Source organism: Notolabrus celidotus, chromosome 19 (assembly GCF_009762535.1).
Source record: "Notolabrus celidotus isolate fNotCel1 chromosome 19, fNotCel1.pri, whole genome shotgun sequence".
Lineage (NCBI taxonomy): Eukaryota > Metazoa > Chordata > Actinopteri > Labriformes > Labridae > Notolabrus > Notolabrus celidotus.
The window spans coordinates 29,547,768-29,564,529 of NC_048290.1; the positions used below are offsets into that span (position 1 = coordinate 29,547,768).

Sequence of the window (16,762 nt, forward strand, 5' to 3'; positions counted from 1 at the left end):
ATTCAATTCATTATTACTCAATTTTTCTGTGTCCTTTTTTCAAAGTTACTCATAATGTAGGAACTACAGGGACTGTTATTCATTCTGACATGATAAAACAAAGAGCTCAGTCTAGACCTGCTCTGTTTGTAAAGAGTCTTGAGATAATATTTGTTGTCATTTGGCACTATATAATTAAAGATTGGTTGATTGATGATCACACTTTTATCAGAGTCTGTGTATTCATTCATTCATTCATTCATACATTGTGTCACACAGCATCATACAAAGAAGGAAGGCACCCAACTTAATTAAGAACATTGTTTATTCAACAGTGGCTCTTCATTAATAAATAAATCCACAGATCAGTCATTCCACAATAAAATTGAGGGAAAGTTTTTTTTCTATATATAAATGTCCGAGTGAAGGATTGATATTGCCATGATGGGTAAACAGCATTGACCAGACAGAGAGACAGTCAAGACAGATGGACTAACACAGAGAGGCAGACAGGCTGACAGACAGGTACCACACAATGTGTAGAAAATATTGCCTTTTTAACTGATTGGCTCTCTTTTCTCTCTCTCTCTCTTTAGGCCTCACTTTGCATCAATAAAATCATGTGATGCAAAGTTTAGCCAGCCTACCGTAACCATGATGCACAAATGACTCATAAATTATAAATACAGTATTGCATCACTTCAAAGTGCTACAGAGATAGGTGCTGACAATCTTCAAAAACAGAACCATATGTTTTCTTTGAAACCTTGTGTGGATGTGTGTGAATCTGTCTGTTTGTTTTGTCCGTACATGGGGACCCAGGTTAAAAAAAAACAACCATGGTTGGACTTTGTGCCTTTGGATGTCTAGCAAAGAGTGTAGAGCTTGGCCCGTTTAAAGGCAGAGCACTACAAACATTGTCTCAGACTGTGGTATTGAGAAGGATTTGACATGAAGCTTGGGTATTACATCCCAAAGAAGTCACTGCTATTGTTTCTTTCCTTGAACAGATTGTACAGTATTGCAGGACTCCCAACAAAATGCTACACACTGAACTTTGGACAAGTCTGCAACAACGGGGTCATGATTGTGGTACATATGTATGTATGTGTGTGTGTGCATGCACATCAGGACATCAGGCATACACTCAATGAGCTTAAGGACAACTTCCTGTGACCACAAAGGCCTAGGCCTCTTTCTCTTTTCCTCCCTTTCTCCACTTTCAGTATGGATTTGAAATGTGAAACCAGAAGGTGATTGAGTTTTGTTTTTCCTGGGTTATCCTCACAAGGAGCAACACTGAGGGTCCCTGATGTTTTTAAAGCAGAGTGTAAAAAACATTTTGAATATCCAGTCTTTTTAGAAATGCAGCTACTGTTTGAGGATCTGTGAAAACATCAAAGGATGTAAATATTGCCTCTAAATTCCTCTGATTCAAGATGAAGCACACTGCAAAAAGAAATATATGTCTGAGAATCATCATCTTACAGTAACATTTGAAAGTCCATCAACGGTTTAGGAATGGTGTCTTCAGTTTGGAGAATCCATTCAAAGCATTGCTTTTTATACATTTGTTGTTTCTAGTTTTGTCATCTGATGCCTAATAAAACAAAGTGTTGGATGCATTTATGTGCATTTGTATGGATCTGTGAGTTTATGGTAAGAGAAGCTTTTGCTCTTCTGACAATGAGAGAAAAGAGGCCGTACTGCCCTGCTGAATTTCAAGGCTGATTAACATTCAGCGTTATGTTTTCTAGCAGCTAAGGAAAAAGTATTGTTTCATTGGCAAATCCAGGAACACCAAAGTCCAGGGGATACCTTTATGAACAAGGCACAAACATCTTAAAAGACCCATTGCTGGTGCACATTTTCCCCATTAACTAAATAATCACCATTTTTCAAAACATAGGAGCCTATGTTTTCAGTTCACTTAAGTACCCCAAGGAAATGAACAAATACCCATGTATAAAAAGTATGTTTTGGAAAATGGTCAACCATAAGGCAAAAATTATTTATAATGGGTTAAAACATACATCACCACCAGCATGGTTCTTTAAGCAGCTCTGTCTATGTCTTAAGCATCTCCCAAAGCCACTGTGCTCCTAAACTGGGGCTGTGATCTAAAATTCAAGAACCAAAGTGTCCCAGAAACGACACATGCAAAAAAACATTTTTTGCAAAGGCGTTATTTGTTTATCTGTCCTCGAAAAACTACTTTTTTGTGATGTGGCAGATGGGGTTTCCTACAGTGTGTATCAGGGGCCTGCAATGGGGTTTCCCAGTCCATCAGCAAGGGCCCAGGCCATTATTTGGCATCTTATTTGATTTATTTAGCCTCTTCAGTGAGGAGATGGGCAGCAGGGTACAGAGGATGGACGGGGTAAAGATGAGAGGCAGCGATAAGAGGAGGAGGAGGAGGAGGAGGAGGAGGAAGAGGGAATGCATAAAAGGGGATGAAAAGGAGATGAGAGGAAAGGAAGGTGTGGGTGAGAGACAGAGGGAGGAAGAGGACGTATGAAAGACAGGAAGCTCCGGTCAGATCGCCAGCAGAGCACCTGTCACTGAAGAGGCTCCTGCTTTCTATCACTGTCTCCTCCCCTCTTTTCTCCATCCATCTCTTTTGTCTGGAAACAGGAGGGACACCAAAAGGGGAAGGAGCGGGTGCTTAAAATTCCTCCTTCCTTCCTGTGTCCATCTCCTCTCCTAAAGACCTGTTGTCTCCATAGCAACAGACCCTGTCTTCATACTGAGCTTATTCAGTTGGTAGTCATGAATATGTGTGTGTGTGTGTGTGCGCGTGTGTTTGCGAGGCAGAGAGCGTTCACTGCCGTTCATGCCTCTCTGTGTCAGCGTGTGTATCCGTGTGCCTCTGTGCGTGTTGTTGTTTTATTTTTGTTTTCTCAAGAAAGAGGGTGTAACTTCAGCAAATGTCAGTCCAACACTCCGTCAGAACTTGTGTACTGAGACAGGTTTTGAAAGCCAGTTCATTTTTGGTCAATCTGAAGAAATCTTGTGTTAAAACTGAAGGAGCGTTGGCTGGTTTCTGAACTGTAAAAAGATTGGTTTTTCAGTCTTTGAGTTCTGAATCAGGCACCATGACGCTTTTTACCTCCCCCACCCTGGAAGCATGTACATCTTGAAGCAGTCAGTAAGACTGACCGCTCATCCAGACAATGGCAGCCAAGTCTGTGCTCAGATAGTTAGTTTTTTGTGGGGGGGAAGGTTGTGATTGGCTGTCCATCAGCAGCCGGGGGAGGTCGTGAGCGGGCTGTGGTGCAGGTATGCGCTGTTCACCACAGACACTGGAAAGTTGAAAATGAATGGGGAGGTTGGTGTCGTTGACGTTGAGGTCGTGATCGTTGAGGACTTGGGTCCCAGCAGAGGGCTGGCTGTGGCGGCAGCTTCTGCAGCGCACGATGTGGCAAGGAGCTGTGACTCGAACTGCAGCAGCTGACCCATGAAGCTGAAGTTGGGGGAGATGATGCTGCGACGGCGGCGCACAAACTCGAATGCTTCGTCCAGACGCACACGCTTCCTCTTCATCAGGTATGCGAGGCAGATGGTTGCAGAGCGAGAGATGCCTGCTTGACAGTGGACCAGAACTCGTCCACCGGAGTCTCTTACTGAATCTGTGGGAGGACAAAAGACAAATATACCACTGTAAGACAAGGTCATGGATTTGCAAGTGATACATTCTAACCTTCCCATAGTGAAACATTTCAAAATCAACAGACAGAACTGGCACCAAATTCTGGGCGGACACACTGGTCACAGATAATGACCTCTAGTGACCTCTGGCAACCTTTAAACTTTATCCACAAGGCTGACATTTATCGTTTAGTACTTCAAATACTGGTGTGTATATTGTTGTGAAACTTGGTGCAGACATTTGGACCTCTCTCAGGATGATTTTAACCTCAGAGGATCTAATAATTCAAAATGCAGCAACATTATATTTATGTTTACAACCAAATGCCTCCAAATTGAATTGATCCAGTAATGTCAATAAGCTTATAATTGCAGGCTTAATTATTACCTATGATGGTGGAAATTGTACATATACTCCTGGTTAAAATCAGCATGTTAGCATTGTCAGTGTGACCTTAGCATGTAGCTAAAGCTATGTGTCTGTGTCTCTATGCAGACACTTAGCCTCGCTCGTGGCAGTTTGCCACTAGTGTTACTTCCTTTACAGGAACAGAAAGAGGACTGAGCTGAATGTTTTCCTTCTCATTTCATCACTAATCAAAGAGCTCCAAGCATCTGTGTAATAGATCATTCAAGGACAAAACGGTAAATCCAGTCAAGGAACCTTTGCTTTAAGCGGTGGGAAAAAGCACTCTTGCATTCAGTTATTTTTTTGACGTGATAAAGGCTTTGAATTCTGTTAACACAATAGCCTAATCACATTGAGACACTTTAAAATGTAAATTTCAATTCACATGAAATGAAAGGGAAGGGGAAGCTGCTGGCTGATTTCCAGCATTTCCTTGTGATTGCAAAAGCTGAATACAGTGAAATGAATGCTGGATTAAAGCCCATGTTCAGCTCTTTCTCCATCTGCTCGGAGTGTACGGACATTTCTTCTCCATGGACAATAAGGGCCAAAACCAACTGTTACCCGAGCTGTATTCTTATTCCCCCAGCCTCCAAGTATTTTAAACACAACAGATGTTTGGTGATGCTTTGCTTTCCTCCCCTCACTTTCACCCTCCTCTCTCGGTGTAATCAAACCAGTAACTAACCTCAAAGTGAGAAAGCAGCAAATCACATTTAAGTGCAATACGCAAGTGCAAAACTTTGAGTCATCAGCCTCTTTCACACTTCCTCCCATGTCCTATTTATGTCTCTGCCTCCTTCCCTGTGTTTAGCCACATGCCATTACTTCCGCCACTGTGAATAACCAGATTTAGGTAATAACTTGACTGAGGCATTTGTGTAACTCAATTTCCTCAAGATCCTCAGTTGGTTTGATTAGTTGGACGGTCATGTTGATATCTTGAAACATGAGTGGGGGGGCAGCAGGAAATTGAGAGCACATAGTATAAAGAAGATAACACAGTGACTTCATTCAGTGTTTTTTTTCATGTTGATCAATTTAATCTACTTAAAACCATCCTTTGCTTCTGACAGGAAATAAAATAAATGTCTGAATCAAGTCCAATTGATTCTGAATTAGTCGCTTGTTTTTCTCCAAACACACAAACCCCTTATTGCCAACAACCAGCACCTCCATTTTCCACTCTTCGTATTTTGCTCTGCTTTCCAAATGGCTTCATGTTTTTCTCTCCTAAACTCTGTTTTTCACACACTAACAGACAGATTTCAGGTAACTCCAACACAGCGTCTGTTCACCCGGTAACAGTGGATGAGTCAGACTCTGGTCCCACAGCAGCTAACTATGACGCATACCAGCACCTACACACACACACACACTAGAGCACACGCTCACGAACATACACTGACAGCACAGAAAACACACACACACACAACGTCTGTCTATGCACAGCATGCATATGCAAAGCAAAAATCACGCAATCTTGCTCGGCTTACGATCACAAACGAGAAACGGCACTACAGAGGAAAGATTGATCGGAATAGTTCCACAATTCAATTGCCATCTTTTGTCTTTTCCTTGTTCTGCGATGGATTCATTTGGCTAGATTCTGGTTCACATTTTCTTTCTTTGTACCTCCAAGGAGAGTCTACAGGAATGTACGTGATAAAACGCTCCTTGGAAATAATTATTTGCAACATATTCCATTGAATGAATACCTGATTTGTCATATTCTGCCTGCTCTATATGCATAGTGTGTCTGGTATATGAAAATGTTCTATTACAGCTCTGTGAAAGCTCTTTCTGGGGAAAATTCCCAGACTGCAGAGAGGAAGAGATGCATGCACTTTACAGACTAGGTCAGCTTCAAAGAATAAGCTGTGATAGGCCACCATTGCTGAACCTTACACTCGATTAACCATACCAGCAATGAGCAGACAAACTAAATATGTATCCATCAATCAACATAACACCATCTTTTTAATTACTGGTTAATCATTTATTAAAAATATCAAGTTAAAAATTCAAAAATGGCATGGATCTCCGGTCCTAAAATATGAAGCCCATGTGGAAATGCTAAAAACTGCAGTACATCGAGAGTCCACTTGAGGCTGGCTGCAGAAACACCGGAGACCACATACACACCCGTTCAAAAAAAGATGATCTTTGCAGCAATAATAAGGCCCGCCTTATTACCTCACGCTAGTTTGGTTGAGTTCAGCATTACCAAAATTGCACCAGCTGATGATTGGCTTGAAAACAGCGCTCAGAAACAGATGGGTGACATCACGGATACTACGTCCATTTTTTATACAGTCTATGAATTGCCGTAGCTTCCAAAACGTCACTACCTGCTGCTTTTGCTTGACTGACACAGTATAACATTAGAGCACATACACTATCTTTGTTTTTTAAAATTAAAATGTGATATCATCATAATAGGCACCCACTTGAAAAAATCTGTTTTTTTGCACAAAACATGATTTAAAGGGACAATCAGAAGATTTCTGGCACTTCAATCTTGTTACTGCGATTTAAAAAGGTCCATCCCACCAGTAGATATATATAAATAAGCACGCTCAATAAAGACCAACTCTTTTTATATGGGCTAAAATATACCATACCAAATACAAAACATGCTGCAGCCCCAAGGATGTCTAGTTTATTTGTGGCTATCTACCATGGGAATGCATTTGTCCTGCCAAGAAACCACACACACTCACACTTCTGTCACACACGTACTCACTGACCTATGAACTCAATAGCCTCCAGGAACCAGCAGCTGATGTCTTCTTTATGGTTGTCCTCCACAGGAATACACTTGTACTGGTATGCCCCTTCAAAGTGGTTCGGACAGTTGGCGGACACGTTCAGCAACGCAGAGATCCCGATGCTGTCCAAAACCTCTTTCTTTGAGGCGTGGAGGGCACTGCCAAGGTAGAGGAACGGGAGGATCTCCACTGGGCCCCCCTGAACCAAAGACAGATGGGAGGAAGATGATTAATTTATTGCATGGTTATGAATCAGCAGTGAAGAGGCAGATTTTCTGTTCTGAGGCACTTTGTCAATAATTCATTCATTCATTCGGTCAGTTCACTGAGTCGTTGAAAACAGAATCACCTCCTGAACCAGGCGGACTTCGCGAGCCATCTTGGACATAGTTCAGTTAAATGAAAAACAGCTTATAATAAAAACAAAGAATGCTCTGTGTCAGTATGCAGCAGAGGCCACGTACCAGATGACTTCAGTATAAGCTTGACCACACTTAAATATCCTGCTAATCACATTCTTAATGCTTAGCATTGGACCCGGGGAGCTTATTATCTGTGTGATTAATACATGGTCACCCCATATGGTCTATTTAGTTTATTAGTTCCAGACTAATGCCAAGTTAGTCCACCATATGGAAACATATCTTCCTCTTGAAGCTGGTGTCTCTGATGAACTGAAGTATTTCAGCAGTGATGTTATAGATTCATCAGTGATCTACCGTTCGTTCATGCTGCATAGAGGACACTTTGTACTTTTTCTACCATCACACGGATTATCTTATTAGTGGAAAAACTGTTCTTTGGATAAAAATAAGCACAGAAAAAGTCGACTAAACTCTAAGAGGAGAATGTTCAGTTAGCTTCTGTGAATACATGTTATTTACAGAGGCTACTGTGTTCGCATAAGTGCAATTTGAAAACACATAATGTACAATAAATCAAATTACTGTCAGTTACGAGCTCGCGACAAACAGCCTTATTGCATTACATAGGAAAAGCAAGTATCTCCTGGAACATAAAAATACTAATACTTGTTTTTTTCTCCTTCTTGGCCTCTTAGACCGTCACAAAAGATTTTTTTTCTCATAGAAAATGTATACTTTTATGAGTATCATAATAATAAATATATTACTGAGGACATTTTTCTCTCTTTTTCGATATGTATCCTTAGACCTACTGTTGTGAAATAATAGAAGTATTTTCCCCTTCTCTCCTCTACTGGATCTGAGGGGTCAGCTGGTTGGCGGTCTATACCGGTAGTGAGATTTATTGACAATGGTTTAGCCTGTTTGTGTCATCACCCCTGACGGCCTCAGCACTGACACAGTGTCAGGAAATGATCAATACAGCTAAAAGATGTAATGTGAGGAGGGGGATGGAGAAGAAAATAGTATGTGAGACAACCACCTAGATAATCTCTGCCTGTCAGTTTCTGTGCTGTAACAGGAAACTACCCTCTTATTCCCAGAAAAATAACCTCCACCTGATAATCCGTGCCAGACAATCAAGCTTTCTTTCTTTGAAACATACAGAGGCTGGATTGTCCGTGTCCCTCTCTCCTCGTGTGTTCCACAGTAATTAGACCCACAGCACATGTGACTGTGAACATTGCATAAAATCTGCAGTCTAAAATGGCAGATCACTGTCCAGCAACACAAGGTAACTGGGGTCATAGGAAGTGACGCATGAATGAATCAGTGGTGAACCATGATCATAAAAGCACAAATATAAACACATCTCTATCTCTTTGCTTTAGGACTGAAGAAATCTCTAACCACTCTTTCACTGGTGTGAGCACCAACACTGTCTGGGGGAATGGTGTAACGGGTGTGGAAAAAGTGAATGACAGTTGGGTTGTGGGGCAAATAACTGTCAGTGTTTGCACATGGCAGCTCTCTGTGTCAATATGTAGAAACTGAAGTTGGCTTGAACAGGATCCAAGATAAAACAGTTGATACACTTGTTTGTTGACCTCAGTGTCTGGTGTGGAAGAAAAAAATGCTAACAGTTTTAATGATTTATTCTTCCATTATTACAAACACCTGTTTTTTGTTGGAAATGATATTATCTAGGATCAAAGCACTCATGCAGCTTGAACAACGAGTGGCACACACCGAGAAGCAGCTTCCACATGACCTACATCATGCTGACACTGCTGACTGTTAACAAGGTTTAGTAAAAAGTCAGTGCTGTGTTTTACCTGATCGTGATTGGGTGTCCCACAGGACGAGCAGGCAGAGTCAATGCTGGACTGGCTGGTGAGGGACGGCAAGCATTTGGTCTTTAAACAATACTCTGGGTACTCTGCGAAAAACCTGTCGTATCCACCTGCAAAAGAGACATTGTGATTAAATATGATGCATCAAATATGATTCTTTGCTTTAGGTCTTCAGAGTGTACAGTCATACAGCATAATGCTGGTACTGCTGCAGACTATTATCACATTAGACACAATGTTCTGGTAAATCATGAGATACTCTCTTTATTCTTACTCTCTCAGGAGCATTACAGCATCATAGATATAACATTTTTTATGTGTATGCGTGTGTACGTGTGTGTATGTATGGGAAGGGGGGTGGTATTTAAAGACAGGCATTGTGACCCACATGTACACCTAGAACAATCTGCACTAGGATTTACTCCACTGCACTGAGTAACACAAGGTCTCTTAAACCAACCCCTGACCTACTCTGTCCTGTATCTACAGCTGTGGATTTGATAACAATTTCATCATCCCTTTGCTTTTTTTATACATCTGCAGGCTGACCACTGCTCTCTGAACCTCTGGGATCAAATCAGATTAACGGGGAAAATGTCATCTTTACAAGCTACACACATACACTCCTGAGCTTCAAGGCGTCTGCGTCATTAGGATGCACAACAAAAAAAAAATAATGCGCCACAGCTTGCAGCTTTGGTTTTCAGATTTCCTGCAGTCTAAATATAGCCTGGTGGGTAAATCAAGTGTTGATTTTACAGGTTTCTGCTTCCTATCATCAATTTACCCAAAGCAAAGTGAAATGATCATGTGTGTGTCCCTGTAAGTCCCTCCAGTTTGATGTGGCTTCTACGCATCAGCATTACCTCATTCACTCAGCTATAGCCATTGGTCTGTGTGTGAATGTGTAGTTGTAATTGACTGACTGATTGTGTGTGTATTGTAAAAAGAGAACATACACTACTGCAAAAAATAGCACAGGCACAGTTATATGGTTATTTCAATGTCTGTTTTTAAAAAAAAGAACAAGGCCAGGAACTATTGAGTATCGATGCACAGGGCAATAAAACAGTGTGTTATTTTGGTTAAAGAATTAAATGGCAATTGCTAGAGATAAGATGGAGACATTACCAATTTTTACCAGGAGATTTATTTTGAAGTATTATGATATTTTTTTAATGATAAGTTGAATTGGCTGTATTTTCTGTTTAAAACTTCAATAAGATTCATTAAACATTGTAAAAAAAAAATGTTAAAAGACCATTTGTGTTGTAGATGCAACCATCTCTTTAAAAGGCTAAAATAATAATAGATATAATAAACATTATATATTTTTTTGTGTTACTATTATGGGAGTCTAGTACTTTCTAATACAAATTTGACTCTTCATTTAAATAAACCTTGAATATTAAATCAAAAGTTCTAATGCTTTAATTGTCATATTGAGGTTGAATTCCACTGACTGCAGTGAGTGTATTCTATCTCCTGCAGATGCCCCAATAAGGTTGCGTGTGATCACGGACACCGTATTTACCTTTAAGCAGGTATACTTGTGTGCCAGCTGAGTCCCTGCACAACGCATTGAGGACCACAGTCAGAATGCTGTCATCCTTCACTGTCTCAGCGTCCGGCGTCCTCTCATCGTACAGCACCACTGCGGAATACATCCCGGAGCGGAGGCGGCCCCGGACCTCCTCATCCCCTGCAAGGATCTGCTCCAGGCTCAGCACGGAGCCCTTGGCTCTGCGGCGGACGATGGTGTTACAGCGGGCGTTAACTGCGCCGCGGATGTGCCCTGCGCTGAAGGCGAGGAAGGAGCGGCAGTCCAGCAGCAGGCACTTTGCGCTGTCGTCCTTTAGGAGCCGCTTCACCACCGGACAGTCCATTTCACTCAGGTCCTCCATCGCACGTCGTTTCAGGCTGCGTATGTAGGCTTCACTGTTGTTGATCTCCTCTCTGTGTCCCCTCCTTTCTCTTCGCGCACAGCCCTCAAACCCTGAACGTGCACGGCGCGCGAGTCCTGCGTTGGATTCCGTTTTGCGCGTGTCCTTTATCCGCACATTGTAAGCGCACTTCACGCTCAGTCCGGTCACCTCGTACTTTCTCGCTCTCCAAAGCAAAGTGTTCCTCCTCTAGGTTGTTTCTCTTTTTTCCTTTTTTTTTTATGAATGGCTGCATCGCGTCATGGCGGAGGTGACGTCAACTGATAGGGGCCTATCACACAGAGGCTAGTTTCCCGTCCCCTTTCCCTCCTCTCCCGTTCATTCATAAAAGAAAAAAACAGACATCAATGAAACGAGAGGCGATGGGGAATGAGATTAGACTCCATGAGCCCTACAGGAGAGTTCGGCTCTCACCACACCTTGAACGCCTCATACACACATTTAAGTGACTTTTTAAAAGAACAGCATTAAAACAGATCAATAAAACACAGCACAGTAGAATGAATTCAGATGTGTCCTATTAGCTTCTGACTTCATTTCTAGAGAAGCAATTTTATTTAAAAAGTATAGATATTCCTGTTAGGGATGCACCATCCTACTTTTTAGGTCCCTATACCGATATCGATACCTGGGCTTTGGTAACTGCCGATACCGATACTAGCTGATCCGATCCCGGTATTGATTTAACAATCTCTATTCCTTAATGTGAGGATAGAATCATGTTTTGGCAACTTCAGGCTTTTCTGACTTAGTACCAAAATAAAATAAACATTTTTAAACTGACAGTATCATTATTCAAGGGATTATGAATATGTACCAGCAGTTTGGTGAGTTAATCTTCATAACCAACAGATATTACAAGAGGAACCTGTGGCAGGGAGGAGGGCTATTAAAATAATTGAATACATTATTACTCTACCGGGCAAAAATGCACAGATGAATAGATCTGCCATATTGATCGGCACTAAATATCAGCCCCTTGTCACCGATATCCAATCTAGCTTTTTGAGTCCGATATCCGATACCAGGATCAGATCGGTGCATCCCTACCATAGACTGTAAAAAATATGGACGTAGTATCCGTGACGTCACCCATTTGTTTCTGAAGAGCTGTTTTGAGACCAATCGGCTGCGGCAGCCATATTGCTTCTGTCGAGCCAGTGTGACGTAAAGAGGCGGGCTTTGAGCCTTCTAGCCAACAGCTGCAGTGTTCCTGCAGGCAGCTGTGCCTCTCATTGGAAGACTGGTCATCTCAATATCTTCGAAATTGCCGAATTAGAAAAAAATTCACCCCCCTCACAGTGAGAGGACATCGAGAAATTAGCTATTCAGACTACACTCATCTTTTGTACCAGGCTGTAAACATGTTTATTAATGCTGCAAAGATCGTCTTTTCCCCATTCATGTGTATGTGACTTCCTGTACTTCCGGAGCCAGCCTCAAGCGGATCCTCGATAAACTGCAGCTTTTAACACTTCCACATTGACTCATATTTTTAGACCGGAGGTTGCCGCTTGATCCCTACCTGTTATTATTAAAATCATTATTATTTTTGTATGGTGAACCTGTATGATTCACTTTTTCAAATTAGTGTGATTCAAATGACTCGACTAAACACAACTTAGAGAACAGGCTATGTAGCATAAAGCTAGGCTATTTAGCCATTTTAGCTATTTTCGTTCAACATAAAAAGCCAAAACGATGTTGTTTATTACACCACTTGTATTGAACCTTCCAGCATTTCTAGTAATAATACCCACCTATGCTAATCCGATTCTACCTGACAAGCCACACAAGGCAACTGTTTTCTAAAAATTTTAGCTAGGCTATAACTGCTGAATACAATTTTATAAATGATGTATCATTATTTTTATTTTTTATCAGAAACATCAGCTTATGCCATAGACTGTAAGAAAAATGGACGTGGAATCTGTGACGTCACCCATCTGTTTCTGAGCGCTATTTTGAAGTCAATGGTTGGTGTGTGCCATATTGGAAATGTTGAACTCAACCTAACTCAATTTGAGCTAGTGTGAGGTAAAGAGGCAGGCCTTTAGCCTTTTCATGAGCAGCTACAGGGTGCCCAATCAAGTCAGCCATGTCCTTATTTGGGCAAAACTCGTGAGTTTGATATTGAAAATACCAAGTCATAAAAAAGAATCCCCCCATACAGTGTGTGTCGATAGGGAAATTAGCTATTCAGACTGTAACCGTTTTTTTAACCAGGCTGTAAACATGTTTATTATTGCTGCAAAGATCCTCTTTTTTGAATGGGTGTGTGTGTGGTTTACAGTGTTTCTGCAGCTAGCCTCAAGTGGAAACTCTATGAAACTACAGTTTTTAGCACTGGGCATGGGCTTAATATTTTAAGACCGGAGGTTGCTGCTTGGCTAATGCACCTTTAAGCTAAAATTAATTTTATTCAATGAATTTAGTTGAATTTTTAAATTCAATGCCAAAATTGAAACTATTCCATGTCTACATTTTGAATGTGTATATTTGATATTCTTTTTCTAATATGGGTATTGTCATAAAAAATATGAAATACTTTAAACATAACGTTTTATGATTTCTGTTCTCTTTTCAACCATTACTTCACCAACAGATAAATTCAGCTTGGCTGTAATGTGCCGGACTGCAGGTGGGTGTGCTTGCGCATGTGCAACGAGTTTGTTTGTGTATGTGCGTGTGTGTACGTGTGCATGCGTCTGAGTGTGCATCTGTGTGTGGGTGTGTAATCCTACAAGCGGAAATGTAATTTGCATCTTCTATCACACAGCCTCAGTGAGCGTGCTCAGGTATTTGCATGTTGATCTCATTTCCATGGTTACGAGAGGAAAGAGCAGCACAGCAGTAGATGAGAGGAAGGGAATGCAGACACCCGAACTGAGGCAGACTGGCTGTAAGATAAGCAGACACTCTAGCTGAAAAATAAACAGACTACATTAAGAAAATATCATTTTAATGCTGTAGTATCACTCTCAGATTCATTATGAATGGGTCAATGTTGGAAACTGCATGATGTGTTTGTGTGTGTGAGCTAAGTTTAGACATGGGCATGTGGATTTGTGGTTGCAGGCTTTTCTTCAAAGGCCTGATATATTTGTATGAATGCTGTAAGATGTAATACAGCTATGATCTGTCAAGAATGTAAACTGGTCCCTGTAAACAGACGACATGTCATGAAATTATGAAATGACAACATGAAAAACAATAATTTTGTCATGCTTTCAGTCAAACATGGTAAAACAAAATTGACCATGTGATTCCAAACAGAAACCCAAAACAATTCTTATCACTTATTGACAATAGAAACATGTTATTTTTCCAACACTATAAGATGCAAGACATGTTTTTATTTCATATTTCTGGACATCCTGACATACAGTAGTTTGTAGTAAGGGTCAAACTTCTAAAATTGACTGATGCAACATTTAGACCAATCACAATACACAAACAATTTCAGTGATCCCCAACTCCCTTCTCAAGACAGATTCACCATTTTCCCCAAGTCAGTAAAAATCATGATGGGGGTTTTTGACAGTTACAGCTGGCAGCGATATCTAACTGGCTCATCAAAGCTCTAGTGACTGCAAGAGCCATAAAATGATTCACTCTGTTCTCTTCAAAAATGATGAAATGACCACTCCTGCCCTGTATATGCATACGCAATTGTTGTTTGACCAGCCAATGAGGTTCTTTCCTTTCAGATTTCATGTGTTACATGTATCTAGATATGACATGGTGAATGGACTGTATGCATTCACACCATATTCACACACTGATGGGAGGGCTTCTATGTAAAGTGTCCATCATTAAACTAATCGTTTTCATATACAGCTGGCACAGTCACAGTTTTGGGGTCAAGTGTCTTGTCCAAGGGCTCGTCCACACGTGGACAGTAGGATTGAACAACCAACCTTCTTATCTAGAAGCGACCGACACAACCACTGTGTGTATTGTGTTTTCTGTATGTAATCATAAGTGCAAATAGTCGACAGCAGCACTGCAGCAAAAATAGAAAGACCTTGAACCTGAAAACAGAGAGGTGAGAGAAAGTGGGATGGAAGATGAAAGACATTGACAGACAAAATGAAGATGGTGAAATGACGAGGTGAAGGATTGAGAAAGAGTAGGGAAGGTGAGAGATGGATGATTGGGAAAGAAAAAAAGTGGTGATTACTTGTGCTGATTGCAGCCTCTAGTGCCCCATATAAACACACATACACACACATACACACCAGGCAGCATTACTACCAACCCTAAACAATGCCTCACACAGACGGGATGGTGCTGCTGCCGTAGCAACAAGGGAGAGGTGTGGGAGGGCGGAGAAAGCAGGCATGAGACTGTGAGGGGATTGGCTGGTTACTGACTCTGCACTGATGTCATCTCTCCCTCCTTTTTTGCTGCCCCCTGTCCATCCATTCATCCCCTCACATCCCTCGCCCGCATGCCGTCATCCTTCAATACAGTGGAGGAGAGAGAGAAAGAGAGTTAGAGAGAGAGTAGATATTTTTATGTGAGCTTTGCACACATCACTGTTGGTAAATATCTCTTGTACTCATCCTCCTTCTCAGCCTACTCCATTTTCTTCCCTCTAATCCCTCACTCTGTCTCTTCTGTTGACCTCTCACACCCTCATCATTATCCTTTTTCTGCAGAATTGTGTCATTTTTTTTAAATTCACAGACAAATTGCATACTCAACTCATGAAATGTAATGCTTCCTTTTCATCTGTTTCCCTAAGAAGGATGTAACATACTCCCCTTAATGCAGTGCAATAATATAAAGGAAATGTCTTTGGAATAATTAGAAACACACAACAGCACTGAAGCATCATTTAATACGCAGCTAGCCGTTGTTAAAGAAAATTAGCTGCAAGGTCACAGCACAAGACAAGAACACACACAGACAGACAAACAGGAAGTTGCTGACAGCAAGGAGCATCTCATGATTGTGGTTCAGTGGAGAGGCCTGGAGCGGGCATCTTTCACAGAGTTGGTGGTTCCGTCCCGGGCTCTTCCTGTCCACATTTCCTTAAGTGTCCTCAAGCAGTGCACGCTCACTGCTTCCAATGGCTTGGCTTGAACTGACCGCCGGGTCATGTGCAGACAAAAGATGTAAAAGTGGAAAACATAGTCTATGTAGCATCTGTAGGCATTTAGTTTTAATGTTAACAAAGCCAACAATTTTTCGTGCTAGACATTTTAAGAAATATGCCTTACTGTTATCATGCTGAAAAGTAGATGGAAGATGGATTTATCTTTTTCTATGTGTTAAAGGTGACATATCATGCAAAATTGACTTTTTAATGGTTCTCTACCTGAAATATGTTTCCCTGGCATGTCTACAAACCCCCCGAGAATGAAAAGAATCCATTCTGCCCCTGTTCTGATTTCTACACCTTTCTGTAAATGTGTGTGAAACCAGCCGTTTCAGACTTCAGTGTTTTTGTTACGTAACAACAATATCCGGTCTGTCACGGAGTCAGAGCTCGGAGCTTGTTCAGCCCATAGACTGTATAAACTAATACTGAATCCCTCCTCTGTTTTTCATTACCTGCACAAATGTGTGCTAACAAGGAGCTTAGGAGGGAGGCATGCTAGTTGTAGGCTGTCTTAATAAACACAAAGGTCGGTTTTACTCCCCACGTCTGCAGATATGAAGATCTAGTGGATGATTTTTATTTGTCATGGATAAGTGCTAGCGCTAATTAGCATAGCCACATAGCTATATGTTCATAGCTGTAGCTGTAGCTGTAGCTGTAGCTGTAGCTGTAGCTGTAGCTGTA

The 16,762-nt window shown here is 41.3% G+C and overlaps 1 protein-coding gene across 1 annotated transcript; it reads right to left on the minus strand.

Annotated features, from left to right (window-relative positions):
* Positions 1–286: 286 nt before the first annotated feature.
* dusp4 (dual specificity phosphatase 4) lies at positions 287–11,145 on the minus strand. The gene is made up of 4 exons (XM_034710428.1): positions 10,560–11,145; positions 9,008–9,135; positions 6,787–7,006; positions 287–3,608 (listed from the first exon to the last, which is right to left on the minus strand). The coding sequence occupies exons 1-4, from the start codon at positions 10,927–10,929 to the stop codon at positions 3,220–3,222; spliced, it is 1,107 nt and encodes a 368-aa protein (XP_034566319.1). The 5' UTR covers positions 10,930–11,145; the 3' UTR covers positions 287–3,219.
* Positions 11,146–16,762: the final 5,617 nt, after the last annotated feature.